Source organism: Schistocerca cancellata, chromosome 1 (genome assembly GCF_023864275.1).
Source record: "Schistocerca cancellata isolate TAMUIC-IGC-003103 chromosome 1, iqSchCanc2.1, whole genome shotgun sequence".
NCBI classification, from domain to species: domain Eukaryota; kingdom Metazoa; phylum Arthropoda; class Insecta; order Orthoptera; family Acrididae; genus Schistocerca; species Schistocerca cancellata.
The window spans coordinates 233445505-233468540 of NC_064626.1; the positions used below are offsets into that span (position 1 = coordinate 233445505).

The 23036-nt window shown below is 43.5% G+C and overlaps 1 protein-coding gene across 1 annotated transcript in view; it reads left to right on the forward strand.

The window, feature by feature from the left end:
* The window catches only part of LOC126166389 (putative carbonic anhydrase 3), a 594590-nt gene that overhangs the window by 115751 nt on the left and 455803 nt on the right, over window positions 1–23036 (forward strand). Inside the window, exon 2 of the mRNA XM_049920402.1 lies at window positions 6993–7227. Coding sequence (XP_049776359.1) covers window positions 6993–7227 — 235 coding nt within the window. The remainder of the gene's footprint in view (window positions 1–6992; window positions 7228–23036) is intronic.

Genomic DNA, 23036 nt, shown 5'->3' on the forward strand with positions numbered 1-23036 from the left:
GGAGAAAGACGAAGGTAATGAGAAGTGGTAGAAATGAGAACAGCGAGAAACTTAACATCAGGATTGATGGTCACGAAGTCAATGAAGTTAACGAATTCTGCTACCTAGGCAGCAAAATAACCAATGACGGACGGAGCAAGGAGGGCATCAAAAGCAGACTCGCTATGGCAAAAAAGGCATTTCTGGCCAAGAGAAGTCTACTAATATCAAATACCAGCCTTAATTTGAGGAAGAGATTTCTGAGGATGTACGTCTGGAGTACAGAATTGTATGTTAGTGGAACATGAACTGTGGGAAAACCGGAACAAAAGAGAATCGAAGCATTTGAGATGTGGTGCTATAGACAAATGTTGAAAATTAGGTGGACTGATAAGGTAAGTAATGAGGAGGTTCTACGCAGAATCGGAGAGGAAAGGAATATGTGGAAAACACTGACAAGGAGAAGGGAGAGGATGATAGGACATCTGTTAAGACATGAGGGAATGACTTCCGTGGTACTAGAGGGAGCCGTAGAGGGCAAAAACTGTAGAGGAAGACAGAGATTGGAATACGTCAAGCAAATAATTGAGGACGTAGGTTGCAAGTGCTACTCTGAGATGAAGAGGTTAGCACTAACGAGAATTTTATACCATAAAAAGTTTTTTGGAAGCTGTCGTTTTATCAATGACACACCTTACTGCCAGATCTTTGCTCTCCCGTTGAGGTGTACAATAATGCCTCTCCTTTGTTGAAATCGCCGCGCCACTTATATCCTGGGAAACAATGTAGTTTCACGTTCGTCTTCCTGTCCACCAGATGGAAGTCACCTCTTCGTAGTATAGGATCATTCATAATCTGATCCTGACTGATCTTTGGGTTGGGTTGGGTTGTTTGGGGAAGGAGACCAGACAGCGAGGTCATCGGTCTCATCGGATTAGGTTAGGACGGGGAAGGAAGTCGGCTGTGCCCTTTCAAAAGAACTATCCCGGCATTTGTCTGGAGCGATTTAGGGAAATCACGGAAAACCTAAACCAGGATGGCCGGACGCCGGGTTGAATGGTCGTCCTTCCAAATGCGAGTCCAGTGTGCTAACCACTGCGCCACCTCGCTCGATCCGACGTTTTTGCGACACACTTCGCCGACCTGATGCATTACTACACAGGCTTGTCTCTTGCAGACGGAAACACTGGCACTGAATTCGCCGACACTTGGCTTTCCTTACTCGATCAGCAGAAGCTGCTTTGTCGGTTGCACTTCTTCTCAGTCCGACTTTTCCGTTTCCCTCGGACGAAGACTATTCGATGGTATGACCCCTCGGACTCTACGGCCACTATGGTTCAAATGGTTCAAATGGCTCTGAGCACTATGGGACTTAACATCTATGGTCATCAGTCCCCTAGAACTTAGAACCACTTAAACCTAACTAACCTAAGGACGTCACACAACACCCAGTCATCACGAGGCAGAGAACGGCCACTATGTAGTCGGATGTGACAACGATCCTCACGCCCGTGTTTTTCGCCGGTTAGAAGTGGCAGAGACTTCCACGTTATCGTGCTTTATTTGCAAATATGTTGTACCTTGTCCTTTAATCGTAAAGATAATGGATAGTTTTTGTTTTTATTTTTTCTCCTTGTTCTGAAACTTTTTTTCAAGAGAAAAATTGTTCTGTTTTGAGTTCTGGAATTGTGGAATTTATGCGTAGGTCGCGGAATCGAATCTCGGTCGGTCCACGGATTTGTCGGTCTTCGTGTTATTCCAGACATTAACTCTCAAAGATGTGAGGAGAGGACAGAAATAAGGGTTGGATAACTGGGGTAGGTTAGGGACACGCAAGTCGCCGAAGTGACGTCCAATAGAAACACCTGTACCAGGCTATTCGGCTACACGAAATTATTACTATTGTTATCTATATACATGATTTTGTACGGAATCCTCTGAGCGCGAATTCTACTCCCACTTATCCGTTTTTTATAAGTATTTCACGGGAGATTTCAATCTTTTTGGCAATGATATCGAGTCCGTTGCGAAGACTTTTGGTTATGATTTCAGTGCAAGATACCAGAAAAGTTAGTCTTACAGCAGTACCGTACTTTTCCGCAATAAGAAAATGATCCATGTGTTCCGGTTTCTCAATTCAAATGGTTCAAATAGCTTTGAGCTCTATGGGACTCAACTGCTGTGGTCATTAGTCCGCTAGAACTTAGAACTACTTAAACCTAACTAACCTAAGGACATCACACACACCCATGCCCGAGGCAGGATTCGAACCTGCGACCGTAGCAGCAGCGCGGCTCCGGACTGGAGCGCCTAGAACCGCACGGCCACCGCGGCCGGCGGTTTCTCAATTACTTCATCTGACGAACACGCAGAGAACTTCAAACTGCTTCTCACACCTGTCCAATGTAAGAAAAAGAAAAGGCTTATTAGTGAGGTACTGAAGGTACTTGCAATTCTTCTCAACATGCAGCTCTCGTAGACAAAGAATTGCTGCTCTCTGTGCAAGCGGGACATCTGAGACGGAAACAATCACTATTACGGGAAAAATGCCCTGATCGGCATGCTCTATATTTGGACAGAACAATGTAGTGAACACTCATTTTGTTGGTCGGAAAATTGTGTACCTACCTCCACTGCACATTAAAATGGATCGTGTCAAAACCTTTGTGAATGCAATGTAGAGAACTCTACCTGGAATCTCATGCTTACGAGATAAGCTTCCAAGGATCAGTGAGGCAAAAATAGAGGCAGGAGCTGTTGCAGACCGTAAAGTGGGGAATTAATGTCGGATGAACATTTCCTTGATTTACTGATTGGTGTTTTTTTATTTATTCGTATGGCTAGGTGCCCCCCTTGGCCAGGTGCCGGTCTTTCAATTTGACGCCACTTCGGCGACCTGCAGTCTATGAGGATGAAAGGATGATGACGAGGACAGCACAACACCCAGTCCCTGGGTGGAGAAAATTGCCCGACCCAGGCGAGAATCGAACCCGGGCCCAGAGGATTGACAATCGGTCACGCTGACGATTTTTTTTTTTCATTTTGTTCGTTGTTGATAGTTGTGTTTGGTCGTTGCGGACGTCACACGACATCCGTTCCAGTTCGTTGTTGATCCTTCTTCTCGTTTTTTTTTATTACAGAGGCCAACCAGCTCTCTGACCGAACACGCTGAGCTACCGTGCCAGCCCATTCAGCTACCGGGGGCGGACATTGAATGGTGAATGAATGGGATAACTGGTTCAAATGGCTCTGAGCACTATGGGACTCAACATCTTAGGTCATAAGTCCCCTAGAACTTAGAACTACTTAAACCTAAGGACAGCACAAACACCCATGCCCGAGGCAGGATTCGAACCTGCGACCGTAGCAGCCTCGCGGAATGGGATAACTGGATTTCACAATTGTGTGCAAGAACTGTTTAGGCAACTACAGGGCAGAGAGTGTCCGTACTGGTCTAGCTGGTAGAGTGCTAAACTACGGCCCACGAAGTACCGGGTTTAGTCCTACATAGAAGCGGGGGTATCCTTCTCAAGATAGTCCCGCGTCCCCTCAGTCTGCTATCACATGAGCGCCAGGGAGCATTCCCAGTGGTAAAAGCTGGCTGGGGCGATGGAATCGCCACCATCTCCATCCTAGTGCCGCGGTGAAGGAAAGCGTTGCCTCTATTTGCAATCATAACTGAAGGGCAAGCTTCTGGGGCAGAGAAATTTCGTGATATTGTACATGAACTACAGAGATCATATCAACTTAATGGAATAACGTGTTCCTTAAATTACTTTTCTTGAATGATTATCTGGAGGGAATGTAACATGTGACTTAAACTACATTTCTTGAATGGCATCAATAGTGACGAACACATCCAACAGGACATTTCTCGAACGGAAAAGCTTGTCAAGAAAATGGAGTATTTAAATGTTGGCCGACTATTGCTGGTCCGTACGAAGCGACATCCCTGAGCCAAAGTATCCCAGGAAATCATGAAGAAAATATTTTTAGATATGATTCTCCTGTTTTGCTTTACTCTTGTGTAATTCATTTCTTTGATTTTTTTGTGTATTGACAGATTTTTTTTCTTTGCATTTGGAAGTATTGTTGCGACTGCGTTTCATTTTGCGAAGTGTATCCTATACACTACCCGATCACAGCTATTAGTCGACATTAATATGGATGTGTCCAATCTTCAGCTTTACGTTTCAACTCTGTTGGGGACACTTTTAGTGATGTGTCAGAATATCTGTGGAGATGGCAGCCCATTCTACCTCAAACAACCGAAGGTATTCAAGTTGGATGCTGGGATGTCGAGCGTTGTCTACTTTCTAAATCATCCCAAACATTTTCCACTCAGTTCAGATGGGGACTCTGGGCAGACCAGTACATTTCAGTAACATTTGTTGTCCACAAACCACTGCATCATCGACGTCTCTTATTGTCATGCTGATACGAATACTCATCGCTCCGAACTGTTCCTCTAATCTACGCATTACACAATGCAGTAAAATGTATTCACATCATCAGTATTTAGTGTTTTCTTCAGTGTAATGGTGGAATCGCACCCTACCCACGAAAAACACCTGCGTACCGTACCATCTTGTCCATAATTCATTGTTGGCACTACAAATAATGGCATTTGCCAAACACAAACCCTTACATCGAATTGCCCTAGAGCATAGCGTGATTCATTACTCCAAACTACTCTTTTCCAATCATTGACTGTCCAGTAGCATCACTCTTTACATCATCTCGAGTGTCGCTTAGCACTGTGTGTGGCTTGTGGGGAGTTGCTCGACCATTGTATCCCACATTGTTAAGTCACTACGCACACTCATTGTGCCAGCTGGATTACTGAGCACTTTTGAATTCACGAGTGATGCGTCTGTCCTTACGAATGACAACATCAGCTCGCTGCAACATGTCAGGTGTGACAGCCGTATATGGTCTCCCCGACCGCTGCAAATCGTGGAGCTCCGCCGAACCGCCTTCTGATGACCTCACCCTCCGTTCCCAGCGACTAACTGTACGTCTGTCGACAGCAGATGCTCCATACACTTCGCACAAGCATTTGTGAATATTCCCCATAGTTTCTCTCTCTGCAGTGAGAAATTCAGTGACTGAACGTTGCTTGTAACTTACATCACCTACACACGCCATTTTCAAACTGTCCTGTAGCTGCGCTTTCTGTCAGAACTGACGGGAACTTGTCGCACTCACTCAGGAGACGTTAAATAGTACACTACTGGCCATTAAAATTGCTACACCACGAAGATGACGTGCTACAGACGCGAAATTTAACCGACAAGAAGAAGATGCTGTGATATGCAAATGATTAGCTTTTCAGAGCATTCACACAAGGTTGGCGCCGATGGCGACACCTACAACGTGCTGACATGAGGAAGTTTCCAACCGATTTCTCATAGACAAACAGCAGTTGACCGGCGTTGCCTGGTGAAACGTTGTTGTGATGCCTCTGTAAGGAGGAGAAATGCGTACCATCACGTTTCCGACTTTGGTAAAGGTCGGATTGTAGCCTATCGCGATTGCGATTTATCGTATCGCGACATTGCTGTTCGCATTGGTCGAGATCCAGTGACTGTCGGCAGAACATGGAATCGGTGGGTTCAGGAGGGTAATACGGAACGACGTGCTGGATCCCAACGGCCTCGCATCACTAGCAGTCGAGATGACAGGCATCGTATCCGTATGGCTGTAACGGATCGTGCAGCGACGTCTCGATTCCTGAGTCAACAGGTGGGGGCGTTTGCAAGACAACAACCATCTGCACGAACAGTTCGACGACGTTTGCAACAGCATGGACTATCAGCTCGGAGACCGTGGCTGCGGTTACCCTCGACGCTGCATCACAGACAGGAGCGCCTGCGATGGTATACTCAACGTCGGACCTGGGTGCACGAATGACAAAACGTCATTTTTTCGGACGAATCCAGGTTCAGTTTATAGCATCATTATGGTCGCATCCGTGTTTGTGACATCGCGGTGAACGCACACTGGAAGCGTACATTCGTCATCGCCATACTGGCGTATCACCCGACGTGATGTATGGGGTGCCATTGGTTACACGTCTCGGTCACCTCTTGTTCGCATTGACGGCACTTTGAACACTGGACGTTACATTTCAGATGTGTTACGACCCGTGGCTCTGCCCTTCATTCGATCCCTACGAAACCCTACATTTCAGCAGGATAATGCACGACCGCATGTTGCAGGTCCTGTACGGCCCTTTCTCGATAGAGAAAATGTTCGAATGCTGCCCTGGCCAATACATTCTCCAGATCTCTCAACAATCGAAAACGTCTGGTCAATGGTGGCCGAGCAACTGGCTCGTCACAATACGCCACTCACTGCTCTTGATGAACTGTGGTATCGTGTTGTAGCTGCATGGGCAGCTGTACCTGTACACGCCATCCAAGCTCTGTTTGACTCAATGCCCAGGCACATCAAGGTCGTTATTACGGCCAGAGGTGGTTGTTCTGGGGACTGATATCTCAGGCTCTATGCACCCAAATTGCGTGAAAATGTAATCACATGTCAGTTCTAGTATATTTGTCCAATGAATACCCGTTTATCATCTGCATTTCTTCTTGGTGTAGCAATTTTAATGGCCAGTAGTGTAACTTACAGCACCTACACACGGTATTTTCAAACTGTCCTGCACGTGCGCTATCTGTCGGAAGTGACGGGAACTTGGCGCGCTCACTCAGGAGACTTCAAATAATACGTACGTAACGTTTCTTTGGCGGCATTGTTTTCGGCTAAGGAAAACAATGCGGTGCATTACTTTCTGAGCAACCCTCGTACAAAGCCTTCGAACGCCAATTGGAGCACCTGGTACGTTGTTCTTGTAACCGTAAAAAAGATTCATTTTTGTCGACCAGTGTTCAGTCTGGAAAGGGGAGGGATTTTGTGGGTAGAACGATCTATGGGGGTTACGAGGTGAGCAGCAGAGAGGAGCGGCCGGTGCTCGAAGCCAAGGCGGGGCGCGCGCCTGTTATCTTTAGCCGCTGCGCTGGGCGCAGCATCCCGCGGCGCTGGTGGCCGCCGCGGCTTCCCCAGGCGGCGGGCAGGCAGCAGCCGCCGCCAGTCACCCGCCAGCAGTCAACAGCGGCCCGCGCGCAACCATGGACGCCCCTCCGCTGCGCAAGCCCTCGCCGCGCCGCACGGCCGCTCGCTCCGCACCCGGCGTCGCCGTCGTCTTCGCCCTCGCCGTGCTCTGCTGCGCCCACCCCGCCGCAGGTACCGCCGCCTTCCTCTTTCTTCACCCTAACAGCTCTTTGACAGCTTCTCGCCTGGATAACGACCACACTGATTATCTTAATTCAGGATGTGCAGCAGAGTTGCGACGGGAGTATAACGGGGAGCAGGGCACCGCAACGCAGGCAAGAGTCGTATAATGGGGCACAGTAATCTGGGGCAGCTACTCGTGCCCCTCGTAGCGCACACTGTAGGTGCTGGCCGTAGGCGCACAAACACTCTGGAGGCCGTGCATCAGCATGGAATGAGCCTCTTCCTGCAGTCGGTCTGCGGCGCACAGAGTGGGGACGGGCAAAACCGACCGGTTAAAACAGATACCGGTATTTTAGTTCTGAATAGCCGGTATTTTTCGGTATTTATTTGGCCTCGCAGGTCTTCTTCTTTTTTTTCGAATAACCAGGTAGTAAAACCGGAATATTAATTAGCCTCAGCTGCGTGCTAAAATTCTTCGTTTTTAAATAAATGTTTTTTTAAAGAACGAGTAATTCTTATTCGTAAAATTTGCATTGCTTTAGAGTACGACGTTTTTAAAGAAAATGGGAATGGCGATGAGTGCTGTTTTAATACAGTCAATCAGGATAATTTTTTTCCAGTAGGGGTATCTTTGTACTACTTAGACTTTTTGTTTTAAATGGCTTCTGCTCCACCTACTTTTATTAATTTGTACGAAATGTAACACTTTTATCTCTAGTCAGCATTTCGATTGTCGTTCCACCCTCTTGAAAGCTCTCAGGCTTGTGATAATGCTTTAATTGCACTGGCTGTAAAGAGAGCTTCGCCGACAGTGATCTAAGTTGACCGATGCCAGATCTAAACTAGTATATTGATATTTCAAAGTAAATCTGCAATACTCAATTAACACTGTTTGTTTTTACTTCTTAACAACGCCTGATTTCCTCCTGGCATGATCGAAATTTACCCAAAATTACTGTGTAACTGTCTACCAGTACTAAAATAGAAATTTTGGTTTAAATGGCTCCTAGCACTACGGGACTTAACATCTGAGGTCATCAGTACCCTATAACTTAGAACTACTTAAACCTAACTAACCTAAGGACATCACACACATCCATGCCCGAGGCAGGATTCGAACCTGCGATCGTAGCGGTCGCGCGGTTCCAGACTGAAGCGCCTAGAGCCACTAGGCCACTTCGGCCGGCTTCTCATTGTCGTCGGCGGACGTCAGTTGTATTACGGAATGGTACCATCTTTAGTCTGCAAGTATTTTACGAAGTGCGATATCAATGATGTACCAGTACAGTATCCCATTTGCTTTAAAAGACTGAAAATGGGAGCAGCTACAACAAACTTACGACATAATATAAGGACAAAACGCAATACCGTTCATTCATAGTTTAAAATAAAAATAGAAAGAAGCTGATGTGCTGCCTTTGTCTACATAACATGCCTTTATCTTTTTCTAGTCCTTGGTACAGAGAAATTAACACGAAAAATAGAGTACTTCAACCTCAGTTTTCCCCCTTTTTCGCACTGACAATTCGTAATATTCAAATAGTGGTATTATCCCCGGTTACAACATTACTTTTGAGAAATGTGCAATGAATTATAATCAGTAGGAGAAACTGGTGATTTTTTGTAACATTCAATTACATCTTTACGAGAAAAGCAGCAAACGTTGAACGGACTAAGATTTTTTTTTATTTGCCTATTTAATTTAATGTTTTGATATTATGTATCCAGAAAATGGGAAGAAAAAAATTTTCAATCTCTATTCGATTTCTAAGATTATTACAGGAAATAAAAGGAATAAAAAAGCCGAAAATCCGTTACTTCAGAAATCGGTTATTTTGAGCGGTTTTGATAGTACAGTTAAACGGGTGTTGAAAAACAGCCATATAACAGAAAACCGTTTGTTTCAGCGATAATCGCCTCTCTAGCACAGAACCCAAGTTCCGAATGTGGTATCCGGAATCAGTGTTTCCAATTTTAGGGATTTCATTCTTTTTTTAGGTCGAAACGTCTTAGATTGTAAGTGATTTAGAGCTATGTTATTTTGACAGGAATTTAGGGAAAATTGGGGTAAAATCGAACTTAGGGTGGTAATCCTATTAATTATAGCAAAGGATTCCCTCGGACTCCTGTTCAACGTAATCCGTCTAATTTTAGCTCGCTGTATTACTTATAATATTGCCGTTGTTAGGGCGTCATCAGAACTTACTCTTATTATACTTACAGTAAGCGCACGAAAAGTTGAACGATTACACCAGGACTTCTGAAGTGAAGATGTGCCGCTCGTGGTGTCGGGACCCGAGAGGGAAAATGTTTTCGTGTTTGTCTTGCGTCTGTCCCCAAGTGGCACGGGATTTTGACTTGTTTTGGGGAAGAGACCAAACTGCGAGGTCATCGGTCTCATCCGATTAGGGAAGGATGGGAAAGGAAGTCGGCCGTGGCCTTTCAAAGGAACCATCCCAGCATTTGCCTGGAGCGATTTAGGGAAATCACGGAAAACCTAACTCTGGATGGCCGGACCTGGGACTGAACCGTCGTTCTCCCAAATGCGAGTCCAGCAAGTGGCATGGAATCTGGAGAAAGTCTGTGATAGACGCGTTTATTTTTATTTTCTGGTGACAAAAAACAACAAGCAAAAAGCAGACAGTGAATGGAGACGTCAAGCTCTCATCGAGGCCAAGAAGTTTGGGGTTGAAGGTGAGGAAGAAATTTAAAAAAAAAAAGCCATCTTAAATGTTTTGGAATTAAGTTACGAAGCCTGAAACATTATCATGGCCATAACATTTACGAAAGCACGTTTACGAAACCTCGAGGTGGTCATTTAACTTTCACTAGCAATTTCATCCTCAAATATTGAGGCAGAAAGATTATTCAGTGCTCTCAACAAATGTAAAAACAGGCTAATTAAATAGACTTACAACGAAACCTTAACGGGTTCCTACATACAAAATTGGGAATTCTAGCAAACAACTGCTCAGTTTCAGAATCCAACAGTGCTAAGCTAAAACACGAAAAAGTGATGTTCAGCTTCTGAACCTGTAAATCTATGTTTTGTACAGTGCACTACAGGTATTTTATGTTATTAAATATATGAAATAACATGTTGTTCTTTATTATAATTATACGCTCTAAATCCAAAACAAAAAATAACCGAGTACACAGTACGTACAGAACACTATTGATGCATTACAGCAACGGCTCTATCTGACGACAACCAACGTTCTTACAGACATTGCGACATTGGTCGGATGTTTAACTTATCCGCTTCTGCTTGAGGAATTGAATTAGACGTGACGCAGTTCAGTTGTAGGTAACAATTCGGAAGGAAACATAACGAAACATCTATTTATCACTTAAGCACATTTGTTTGGCCGGCCGGTGTGGCCGAGCGGTTCTAGGCGCTACAGTCTGGAACCGCACGACCGCTACGGTCGCAGGTTCGAATCCTGCCTCGGGCATGGATGTGTGTTATGTCCTTAGGTTAGTTAGGTTTAAGTAGTTCTAAGTCTAGGGGACTGATGGCCTCAGCAGTTAAGTCCCATAGTGCTCAGAGCCATTTGAACCATTTTTTGAAAATTTGTTTGTACAGTAAAGCTTCCTCAAAACGGAATTGCCTGGGACAAAAATAATTTTCCAAATTGGACAAATTTCTGGTTTACACAAAACTCATTGGGCTACGTAAAATTTGTCAGGTATCATGCACAAAAGTAAAATAAAAATTTTTAATTACGCATATATTGTATTTACCTTTACCTTCACTCCAGCACAGTAGGTGTTCATTTACTGTATATTGGACAATAGAACACTGGACTATTACACTAATTGATAAATAACACGGAATTTCTATATTTTCACTCGAACTTTAAATTCGGATATTATTGTATGTACGTACATATTATTCCCATGTTTCTTTGCTTTACGCCACATATCAAGGAGGGAAATTTGTTTTAATTTCCTGTTCAATTTTTTTTCTGGGCAATTTTTTTCATCACACATTAGCCCAACAAGTTGGGAGAATTTGTGTGTGCTGCAAATAGCATAACATCGTTTACGCATGCACTGGCTTCTTCAGGCGTATTAATTTTTCTAGGGACATCATTTTGCTCCCCTTCTTCTTCCTTTGTTTTTTCTTCATCATTCTCTGTGTTCCGGATTGCTATTAAATCTGTTGCTGAAGTGAAAGTGGAGTGAACTGACAGAAAGTTATCACTTCGGATTTAATCATGTGCGCTACATGAAATGTTTCGCATTTTCCTTAATTCAGCTATCGCTGCTGCATTTTCTTGAACTTCGATGGGCACAGAAGCGTCGCGTTCTTGAACCCCAAACCCCGCTTTGTTGAAGCTTTGTTGTTTAGGGTTTCATTTCCTTGACAGAAACTGACCGTGCTAGAGCAAACGCACTTTCGGCTTGTTCAACATTAAGAATAACAGATTGCATCAGTAATCGCATATAATGACACTTGAACGTGTAAATAACCCCCTGGTCCATGGGTTGTGTGAACCTGTAGGAAACCAAGCCAATTTCACGTTTGATAACGTTACTTTCGGGTGGCTGGTTGCATTGTCTAGGAAAAGGAGAACTTGGCGATTTCCTTTTTTTCATTTTGGCACTGAAAGAGCCCAGCCATTCTTCCATAACACCGCTCACCATCCACGCCTTTTTATTGCTTCGCAATGTGACTGTAAGTTTACTGAAGTCTATGATTTTGAAACAACGCGATTTTGCCGCCTTTCCAATCACCAGTGGCTGCTCCATTTCACATAACATGTTTCCACACAGAAATACGGTGAGTCTTTCCTTGGACAATTTTCCACCTGTGCCCTTTTCACCTCGAATTGCTAGCGATTTCGAAGGCAGCGCGCGATAAAACAGTTCATCGGCACTGAACACGTCTTTCGGGTCATAATTCACAATTAAGTTGGACAGCGTTGTCTTCCATTCTGTTGCTACACTTTCCTGCACATCCTTAGCTTCCCCACACTTCTTTCCACACGATGTTGGGCCTAGCTTTGAAACTGTCACCATCCTGTGGATGCCTTAAACTCCGTAATTCCAAGCTCCTTAGCAGCTCTCAGAGCCTTAGTCTGCAACATGGGTCCGGATAAAGGTAAGTTTTTTGCCCGCGCACATACGGACCATTCCCACACTATTTCGTTAATTTCTTCATTTCCTGTCTACTTCGCTCTTCTTTTCATCTTTGTTCGACGTTATGTTACTGTATCTCTTAATGTCTAATCTCTCTAGTCAACTGAAACTGGCAGAAAATAATGACTTTGCCGGGTAAAACCATTGTTTAACGGAACAATACCCAACTCCTTTACTGCGCACATTGCAGCAGAGTATTGGTAGATGCTCAACAATGATCCTTTATGCGCGGGCGTGCGTCAATAATGAGTAAAACGAGAAAGCCGACAAACAGAGCGCTGACGAACGAACCGTTTCCTTTGATGTATTGTATTCTATGGAACTGGGGACCTAGAAACGACGGAATGGCTTCATCCGCGCCGTAGCCCTCAGTGGTTCACAATCCCACAACAGGCTACAGCAGTCCACTCACCCCACCGCCTTCCCACACCGAACCCAGGGTTATTGAGCGGTTCGGCCCCCAGTGGAACCCACCCCTTCCCGCACGGCTAACCGGGCAGGCTTTGATGTACTGTACCGACACTGAGCGTAACTTATTCGTCGTTACACAGAGCGGCGCGGTTTTAGGTCCACACCAGCAGTGCCGTGCTTCGCTAGACATCATTTTCTTGGTTTTGCGCCGCTTAACAGAGGTGTTATGAGTAACGTCCTTCTAGAGTCGCGAATAACTATTGAACTGTAATGCAGTAGTACAGTATAAGCTCTTTTCCACATTGTACAATGAATTATGAAGTAGTTCCACTTTATACAAAAAATCAGCTTATAAAAGTGCACTGAATGCATCGGGACTGAAATACTTGTACGGTTTGGGCAGATTTCTGAATTATAAACGTGCCGATTTGAGCAAGTTTTACTGTATTAACATTTAAACATTATGTGGTTTCATTACTCCAAAACAAAAAAGAACCGAGCATACTGTATGAACAGAACTACTAACACATTACAACGGCTCCATGTGGTGACCGCCAACGTTGTTACCTACGAAACATGTTCTGGTACACATTCTCCATCTCACCTGGTGTCTAGCAAATCTTCCTCTGATTAGATCCATTATAAATGGTTTTTGAAAGCCTGCGACTGTAGATATAATAGGTTTGTTTATAAATAAATAATCTGCTACCAGTCACGATTTTTTCTTTATTTTATTATTCGCACGACGCGTTTCGAGAAATAATTCTCATTTTCAAGTGCGTTTTTTTATGTGTGTTAATCCATTTCTTTTGATGTTGTCAGTGTGTGTGAGTCTGCTTCATTTTGTTGACTTTTACTGTAATACATAAGAAACGCGATTTTTAGTTGGGTATCAATTCTTTCTGTGAGGTTAGTGGCTAAAGTTTGAGAACAATTTGTACTTACAGTTTCCTAATGGTCCATTTGTGTAGAGTCTCACACACACTTAACATCTTACACAACTTGTACACTTTACACATCGAAAATATCTTATATAAACAAAACAGTTACAAAGATCTTCTTATATGTAGTTCACAGAGATAACATTATAGGTCTTCCACAGATTATGATATGCTTTTGTACAGAGGTTATTTATCTTAACAATTTGGCTTATGAATTACTTATATTGATTTTACAGTTGTGCTTATTTCTATGTTTTACTATTTTTATTTAAGTATATTATCGAAACATCTGAAGAAATTAACTGATTCACTTTCAAGTTTTTCATTTAATATTTTATCTTCATATATGATTTTATCTTCATCAAACCTATTAAATCTTCCTCTGTCTCTACAGGAGTCTCGCGAATTAAACTCTGCGTAAGACCCCATTATAAGTAGTACACGTCATCCTGTCTACTCTATTGCCTACCAGGACAAGCAATCCTGAGAATTTTCTCTTTCCGTCAGCAAACGTGGACGCGTTACACATCCGAACTGAAACTATCGCAGAAAGGAAACAGTACGTTTCCGGACATGGGTTCCTATTCGAAATCCTTGTACAAGTCCTACACGTTTGTGACGGGAATTTCCGAACACCTTGTATAAACTACTTCGATTGTTTTACACATCAGCAAGCATGATTCTTGGGTATGGAAGACACCGAAACAGTCTTCTCAATATAGAGCAACACCTCACTTCGTACACTACCATGCCCTTCTTTCTCCTCTGCGAATACAGCTCGTCATTTGATGCGATTGGGTTAATTATAGCCTGTATAGAGCAAGACGTCATGCTGAATATACATTTGGATTATTATCCAAAAGGAATGGATTTTTCACCAACTCTTCAGTGTCTCCGTCGTGTTAACAGAAGACATCTTGCGGCCTTCTCCACCAGTTTTTCGCGTTTGTGGCAGAGTAGAAGCTGAAGATACAGTGCAGCGCGATGGTTTTGAAGATATAGAAACTGTATAGGTTACAGTCAGATGGTCGCATGCTGTGGAAACTATTCTAAATGGTCTAGCAGACTACTTCGTCAGTAGTATTGGAGAACGGGAATGTCTGTGTTCTCCAATTTAATGGCCAAATTTGTAATTGTTGTCATCACTTAGCACGAAAAGAACTGCAGTGGAATGTACGGGTTATTGATGTATAAATACCTTGTTAAAGATTATTTAACATTATTACAAGTGCATACCTATCCCTTTCTTCCATATGGGGTCAAGACGTTAAAAATTTATCATATTTATAATCTCTACATTTCATTACAAATTTCAGATTTTTTAAATGAGTTTGCATAGTCCAATATGTAACAGTGTAATTGTTGAGACCATACCACTTTATGGCACCTTTGAACTTCCGCAGTGTTTTCTCCAACGTCAGACGCATGCAGAACACCTTCACTACACTCTACAACAGTCGTTCCCAACCTATGGATAATTACCAGTTGAGGTGAAATGAGATTTTCTCAGGGGTAAAACAAAAGGGTTCTTTTGTGTTTTAACCACGAAACTAAGCTATTTTTAAGAGACCATTGCTACTATCACTATTTTGTAAGACTTTAATACTGATGACTTAAGTAACTAATAATTACGTTTTTTTTTTCAAATACTAGTATTAACGCGTGACATTGTGTGGTAGAGGTGAGAGCTTGTAAAACGAATCTATAAACACAACAGACATAAAGCATTGGCAGACTGAAATCTTGCAATTTCTGGCAGTTCAGATGTAAAGATGTAAGGAATCCAGCAATCAAGCAAGAATAGTGTACCCATTTTTACTTGGTTTTTAACTTGGCTGTGCAGGGTGTGGGTACAGCAAGTGATGCTATGGAGTGGGGTGGTGCAGAGGAAGCAAATTTTGTAACAAATGTGTACCTCCACTGTGAATAGTGAGCTTGGTTTTCTACGAATAGATTGTATGTAACATATGCGATGCGTTGAGAATTGCTTCATCGTTCAATAAAACCGTAAGGGTTGTTATAAATAAGAAGTACCAAAAGTCTGATTGACTCTTTAGTTCGTGGTTTAATAAAACATCTACAAAAATTATATATCATTTATACTTCGCAATAATTGACGGAAAGTCCTCGAGTGAAACAGAAATAATATCTGGCGTTCCCCAAGGAAGTGTTATAGGCCCTCTATTATTTCCGATTCACCTAAACGATTTAGGAGACAATCTGAGCAGTACTATTAGATTGTTTGCAGATGATACTGTCATTTACCGTCATTTAAAGCCATAAGATGATCAAAACGAGTTGCAAAATGATCTAGATGGGATATCTGTATGGCGCAAAAAATGGCAGTTGACTCTAAATGACGAAAAGTGTGAAGTTATCCACACGAGGACCAAAAAGAATCCGCCAAATTTCAGTTACACGATAAATCTCACAAACCTAAAGGTTGTAAACTCAACTAAATACATAGAGAATACAATTACGAATAACTGAAATTGTAACGATCACGTAGATAATGTTGTGAGGAAAGCAAACTAAATACTGTTATACAGGGTGTTACAGAAAGGTACGGCCAAACTTTCAGGAAACATTCCTCACACACAAATAAAGAAAAGATGTTATGTGGACATGTGTCCGGAAATGCTTAATTTCCATGTTAGAGCCCATTTTAGTTTCGTCAGTATGTACTGTACTTCCTCGATTCACCGCCAGTTGGCCCAATTGAAGGAAGGTAATGTTGACTTCGGTGCTTGTGTTGACATGCGACTCATTGCTCTACAGTACTAGCATCAAGCACGTTAGTACGTAGCATCAACAGGTTAGTGTTCATCACGAACGTGGTTTTGCAGTCAGTGCAATGTTTACAAATGCAGAGTTGGCAGATGCCCATTTGATGTATAGATTAGCACGGGGCAATAGCCGTGGCGCGGTACGTTTGTATCGAGACAAATTTCCAGAACGAAGGTGTCCCGACAGGAAGACGTTCGAAGCAATTGATCGGCGTCTTAGGGAGCACGGAACATTCCAGCCTATGACTCGCGACTGGGGAAGACCTAGAACGACGAGGACACCTGCAATGGACGAGGCAATTCTTCGTGCAGTTGACGATAACCCTAATATCAGCGTCAGAGAAGTTGCTGTTGTACAAGGAAACTTGACCACGTCACTGTATGGAGAGTGCTAAGGGAGAACTAGTTGTTTCCGTACCATGTACAGCGTGTGCAGGCACTATCAGCAGCTGATTGGCCTCCACGGGTACACTTCTGCGAATGGTTCATCCAACAACGTGTCAATCCTCATTTCAGTGCAAATGTTCTCTTTACGGATGAGGCTTCATTCCAACGTGATCAAATTGTAAATTTTCACAATCAACATGTGTGGGCTGACGCGAATCCGCACGCAGTTGTGCAATCACGTCATCAACACAGATTTTCTGTGAACGTTTGGGCAGGGATTGTTGGTGATGTCTTGATTGGCCCCCATGTTCTTCCACCTACGCTCAATGGAGCACGTTATCATGATTTCATACGGGATACTCTACCTGTGCTGCTAGAACATGTGCCTTTACAAGTACGACACAACATGTGGTTCATGCACGATGGAGCTCCTGCACATTTCAGTCGAAGTGTTCGTTCGCTTCTCAACAATAGATTCGGTGACCGATGGATTGGTAGAGGCGGACCAATTCCATGGCCTCCACGCTCTCCTGACCTCAACCCTCTTGACTTTCATTTATGGGGGCATTTGCAAGCTCTTGTCTACGCAACCCCGGTACCAAATGTAGAGACCCTTCGTGCTCGTATTGTGGACGGCTGTGATACAATACGCCATTCTCCAGGGCTGCATCAGCGCCATCAGGGATCCCATGCGACGGAGGGTGGACGCATGAATCCTCATTAACGGAGGACATTTTGAACATTTCCTGTAACAAAGTGTTTGAAGTCACGCTGGTACGTTCTGTTGCTGTGTGTTTCCATTCTATGATTAATGTGATTTGAAGAGAAGTAATAAAATGAGCTCTAACATGGAAAGTAAGCGTTTCCGGACACATGTCCACATAACATACTTTCTTTCTTTGTGTGTGAGGAATATTTTCTGAAAGTTTGGCCGTACCTTTTTGTAACACCCTGTATATTGGCAGAGCACTTGTAAAATGTAACAAGTCTAGTAAAAAGACTGCTTATACTATGCCTGTCCGCCATCATCTGGAGTGTTGTTTTACAGTGTGGGATCCGCTTCAGATAGGATTGACAGAGGACATAGAAAAAGTTCAAAGTAGGGCAGTTTGTTTTGTATTCTCGCGAAATAGGAGACAGAGTGCCACGGATATGACACACGAATTGGGGTGGCAGTCATTACAACAAAGGCGTTTTTCCCTGCGCCAAGACCTTCTCATGAAATTTCAGTCACCAGTTTCCTCCTCAGAGTGTCAAAATATTTTTTGTCGCCCACTAGATAGGGAGAAATGATCATGATAAGAAAGTAAGAGAAATCAGAGCTCGCACGAAAAGATTTCATTGTCCGTTTTTCCCGTTTGCTGTTCGAGAGTGGAACGGTAGAGAACTACGTTAAAGGTGAATCGATGAACGCTCTGCCAAGCACTTAATTGTTAACTGCAGAGTAATCATGTAGATGTAAATGTAGACTGGAAAAACAGAAATGTTAAGAGAAAACTGATTTTCATTCTAATGTTTAGTTAAGCGCTAATGATGACGGTCGGGAGAAGGGGTGTAGTGGTGGTACTAGCTAATATCTGACTGCACTCAGGGGTAATGGTATCAGAAGGTTTGCGAACCACTGTTCGACAATAACGATACCAGCGGTCAGTAGGCACAAAACAATACAGCGGCTTACTGCACAATGCGCGCTTACTACTGTGGGGCAAGCGCCTAACCGCCTGCCTTCTGAAGGCTTACGTTTCATTCTGTGTAAAGCGAGGAGCGGCGATTCACTTGACGAGCTACACGGCGTATTCACTGAGCTGAAGCTCAGCAGCACTCGTGTGAAAGGACGCATCTGGATACACGGCCTCCTGTGTGGAAAGGTGCTTAGTTTGTCGTATCATTTTGTAAAGTAGCGAGAAACATTACTAGGTATTGACCTGTTCGTAATGAACCTCATTAAAAACTGCTTTTGTTTTTCATATCTGCATGGCTGTAAATACGTGCTGCAGAATCGTTTTTACTGATTTATCTTCTAAATACATCTCTGTGATAACTGCTTAAATTTATCCACCCAGTTTTGACCGACGAACCTGCAACAGAGGAATTTTACCAGGTATTTGGCACCCGGTGATTTTTGGCACCCGGTGATTTCTACGAAAGTATTTGTATAGCTACAGAATGAGTGAGAGAACAGTTTCGCGAATTATGTAATGTATGAAAGATAGAAACATATGCAACCGCCTAACCTTCCGTAACCGAATCGAGAAACGTAAAGAGGAACTTATACCGACTTCGGAATTACGTGGAATTTTCTATATTGTTGTGATGCAATAAATGACAAACGCATAACCATAATTGAACCATTAAAGTTCGGCTCTTCATTTTATAATTATAAGAATTATTTTTCCGTCGAGTTTACGGCAACAGTCGGCGCGAACTATCGATTTACAACAACTGACGTATGCTCGGAGTAGCTGAATTACAAGTGCCAGATTAAATAAGTGGAAATAAGGCTGTATTTTCTAGTGGGAGATGAAGCATTTCCATTGCTTGATAATTTAATGCGAAATTCATTAGTATATCCATTATGAATAAATTAATGCATCTCACGTCAAAGATAGCGATGTTGCAAAGTGTGATATGTAGCATCTTCACCCTCTTATACTTACGTTCAGTGTTTGTTTACTGTGAAACCAAGTGTACCTAAGTACTATGTGTGTGTGTGTGTGTGTGTGTGTGTGTGTGTGTGTGTGTGTGTGTGCGTGTGTGTGTGTGTGTAACCTAGCGGAAATGTACGTTATTGGAGGAATGAATTTGTTATGGATGCTAGTGCAATCTCCACGACCTTGGCGTCTAGTTGTAAATGTTCCAGACAACAGTGTTGCTGTAAACAGGGCTTCACTTCGGAAGGAACGTACTGGAACTGATTTGCGACACGTCAAATGGATTTATTTATTTATTTATTTTTTTAAATCGAAGCGTAACCATAATTTGCCACTGCGCTGGAAACCGTGATCGTGACGATGAGTGACCAACGTGATGCGATGGGCAAGGGGCGTGGGGCGAGATATTGTGTGTGTGTGTAAAGTATACCCAAGATAAGTTCATCGAGCAGCTACAGTGCAACTGTGCGAACGCTGCTGCCGGCAGCAGTTGAAAATATGACGTCATAGTCACGAAGAGTAGTCAGAGTGCTCAACGTCACGCCCGAACTGTTTACCATTGCCAAACTACCACAACAAACGATCAGTTCACTTCCAATTCCTTGTCTGGCTTTTTATTTTCATGTTGTGTTTGGAACCTGAATCGTGGGTCCAACCCTTTTATTTCGCATTTCAACACACATGAGAAAAACACACAAAACGGCAGTAACGAAATAACGCACATTTCGTACACACTACTAGCCAAAGACTATTGGACTCTTCTGCTCAAGACACGATTCGGCTTCACATATTCAATTATTATCATAACAAAGATCGGCTTACAGTAGGTAAATTCCATATGACAAGGCGTGAAACCGAACTTCTGGAAGGCAGCAAATGATCGTTGCAACTAGATCTCTTGTTGTTGTTGTTGAGGTCTTCAGTCCTGAGACTCGTTTGATGCAGCTCTCCATGCTACTCTATCCTGTGCAAGCCTCTTCATCTCCCAGTACCTACTGCAGCCTACGTCCATCTGAATCTGCTTAGTGTATTCATCCCCTGGTCTCCCTCTACGATTTTTACTCTCCATGCTGCCCTCCAGTACTAAATTGGTGATCCCTTGATGGCCGGCCGGTGTGGCCGAGCGGTTAAAGGCGCTACAGTCTGGAACCGCACGACCGCTACGGTCGCAGGTTCGAATCCTGCCTCGGGCATGGATGTGTGTGATGTCCTTAGGTTAGATAGGTTTAAGTAGTTCTAAGTTCTAGGGGACTTATGACCACAGCAGTTGAGTCCCATAGTGCTCAGAGCCATCCCTTGATGCCTCAGAACATGTCCTACCAACCGATCCCTTCTTCTAGTCGAGTTGTGCCACAAACTCGCCGGCCGCGGTGGCCGTGCGGTTCTAGGCACTTCAGTCCGGAACCGCGTGGCTGCTACGGTCGCAGGTTCGAATCCTGCCTCGGGCATGGATGAGTGTGATGTCCTTAGGTTAGTTAGGTTTAAGTAGTTCTAAGTTCTAGGGGACTGATGACCTCAGATGTTGAGTCCCATAGTGCTCAGAGCCATTTGAACCACATACTCCTCTTCTCCCCAATTCTATTCAATACCTCCTCATTACTTATGTGATCTACCCATCTAATCTTCAGCATTCTTCTGTAGCACCACATTTCGAAAGCTTCTATTTTCTTCTAGTCCAAACTATTTATCGTCCATGTTCCACTTCCATACGTGGCTACACTCCATGCAAACTTTCAGAAACGACTTCCTGACACTTAAATCAATACTCGATGTTAACAAATTTTTCTTCTTCAGAAACGCTTTCCTTGCCATTGCCAGTCTACATTTTATATCCTCTCTACTTTGACCATCATCAGTTATTTTGCTCCTCAAATAGCAAAACTCCTTTCCTACTTTAAGTGTTCATTTCCTAATCTAATTCCCGCATCATCACCCGACTTAATTCGACTACATTCCATTATCCTCGTTTTGCTTTTGTTGATGTTCATCTTATATCCTCCTTTCAAGTCACTGTCCATTCCATTCAACTGCTCTTCCAAGTCCTTTGCTGTCTCTGACAGAATTACAATGTCATCGGCAAACCTCAAAGATCTATAGATGCACAAATATAAAACGTGTTATGAAAGACGTCCATAGCGTTGTGGTAAAGGTACAGTTTGAACTGCATAACATCGGGGGCCCTAATCCTGTCGGATGTAAATAATTTTTTTTATGTTTAGTATATTATCGCATCAGTTTCGGCATCGTATTAACTTTTTCATTTGCTCTTATTATTCTTCCTATCATTATTTTTTCGTTCGGAATCTGACTGTGACGCCTATAACATGTAAATAAGTTACAGCCAGGACTGCTTATCGCTGGGTATCGCGTCTGCTCGCTTACCAAAAGCGAGATTTTACAATTCGCTTTTCGCGCTGAAACTGAATTTTTTCTGTCTCGAGTTTCCACGTACTGGTTCAACTTTAATCTCCGTGAACAAAGCGAGCGTGATAAACAGTTCACTGCTGGTTGCTGACCGCCGTTTTCTCAGATACATTGCACATCAGGAGATTGTGGTTAGATTGCCTGCCGCAGTTCATCCATTGCTCTTTAAAAATCAGCTGTGGACAGAGCAACTCGCGTTCTCGCCATACCTGGCGGCAGTAGCCTGCATCGCTCCGCATTACGTGAGGAGCAGCGCTTGTGAAAGTGATCCGCCGTGTTTGCATGTCGCCGTAGTCCATGTAGCAACACTGCAGCGGCAGGTGACAGACGTCAGCTATTAAGTAATTTTAAACGCGCTATAGGGAAAAAAGTGACACTGCTATGGGGACAGACGGTAGCACATGTGTATATATTAAATCTTGTTTTATTCTTGTGGTTATAAGAATTCTGTTTTAATAACATGCATTTTGATAAAGGTCGGATTGTAGCCTATCGCGATTGCGGTTTATCGTATCGCGACATTGCTGCTCGCCTTGGTCGAGATCCAATGACTGTTAGCAGAATATGGAATCGGTGGGTTCAGTAGGGTAATACGGAACGCCGTGCTGGATCGCAACGGCCTCGTATCACTAGCAGCCGAGATGACAGGCATCTTATCCGCATGGCTGTAACGGATCGTGCAGCCACGTCTCGATTCTTGAGTCAACAGATGAGGACGTTTGCATGACAACAACGAACAATTCGACGACGTTTGCAGCAGCATGGACTATCAGCTCGGAGACCGTGGCTGCGGTTACACTTGACGCTGCATCTCAGACAGGAGCTCCTGCGATGGTGTACTCAACGAAGAACGTGGGTGTACGAATGGCAAAACGTCATTTTTTCGGATGAAACCAGGTTCAGTTTACAGCATCATGATGGTCACATCCGTGGTTGGCGACATCGCAGTGATCGCACAATCGAATCGTGTATTCGTCATCGCCATACTGACGCATCACCCGGCGTCATGGTATGGGGTGCCATTGGTTACACGTCTCGGTCACCTGTTGTTCGTATTGACGGCACTTTGAACA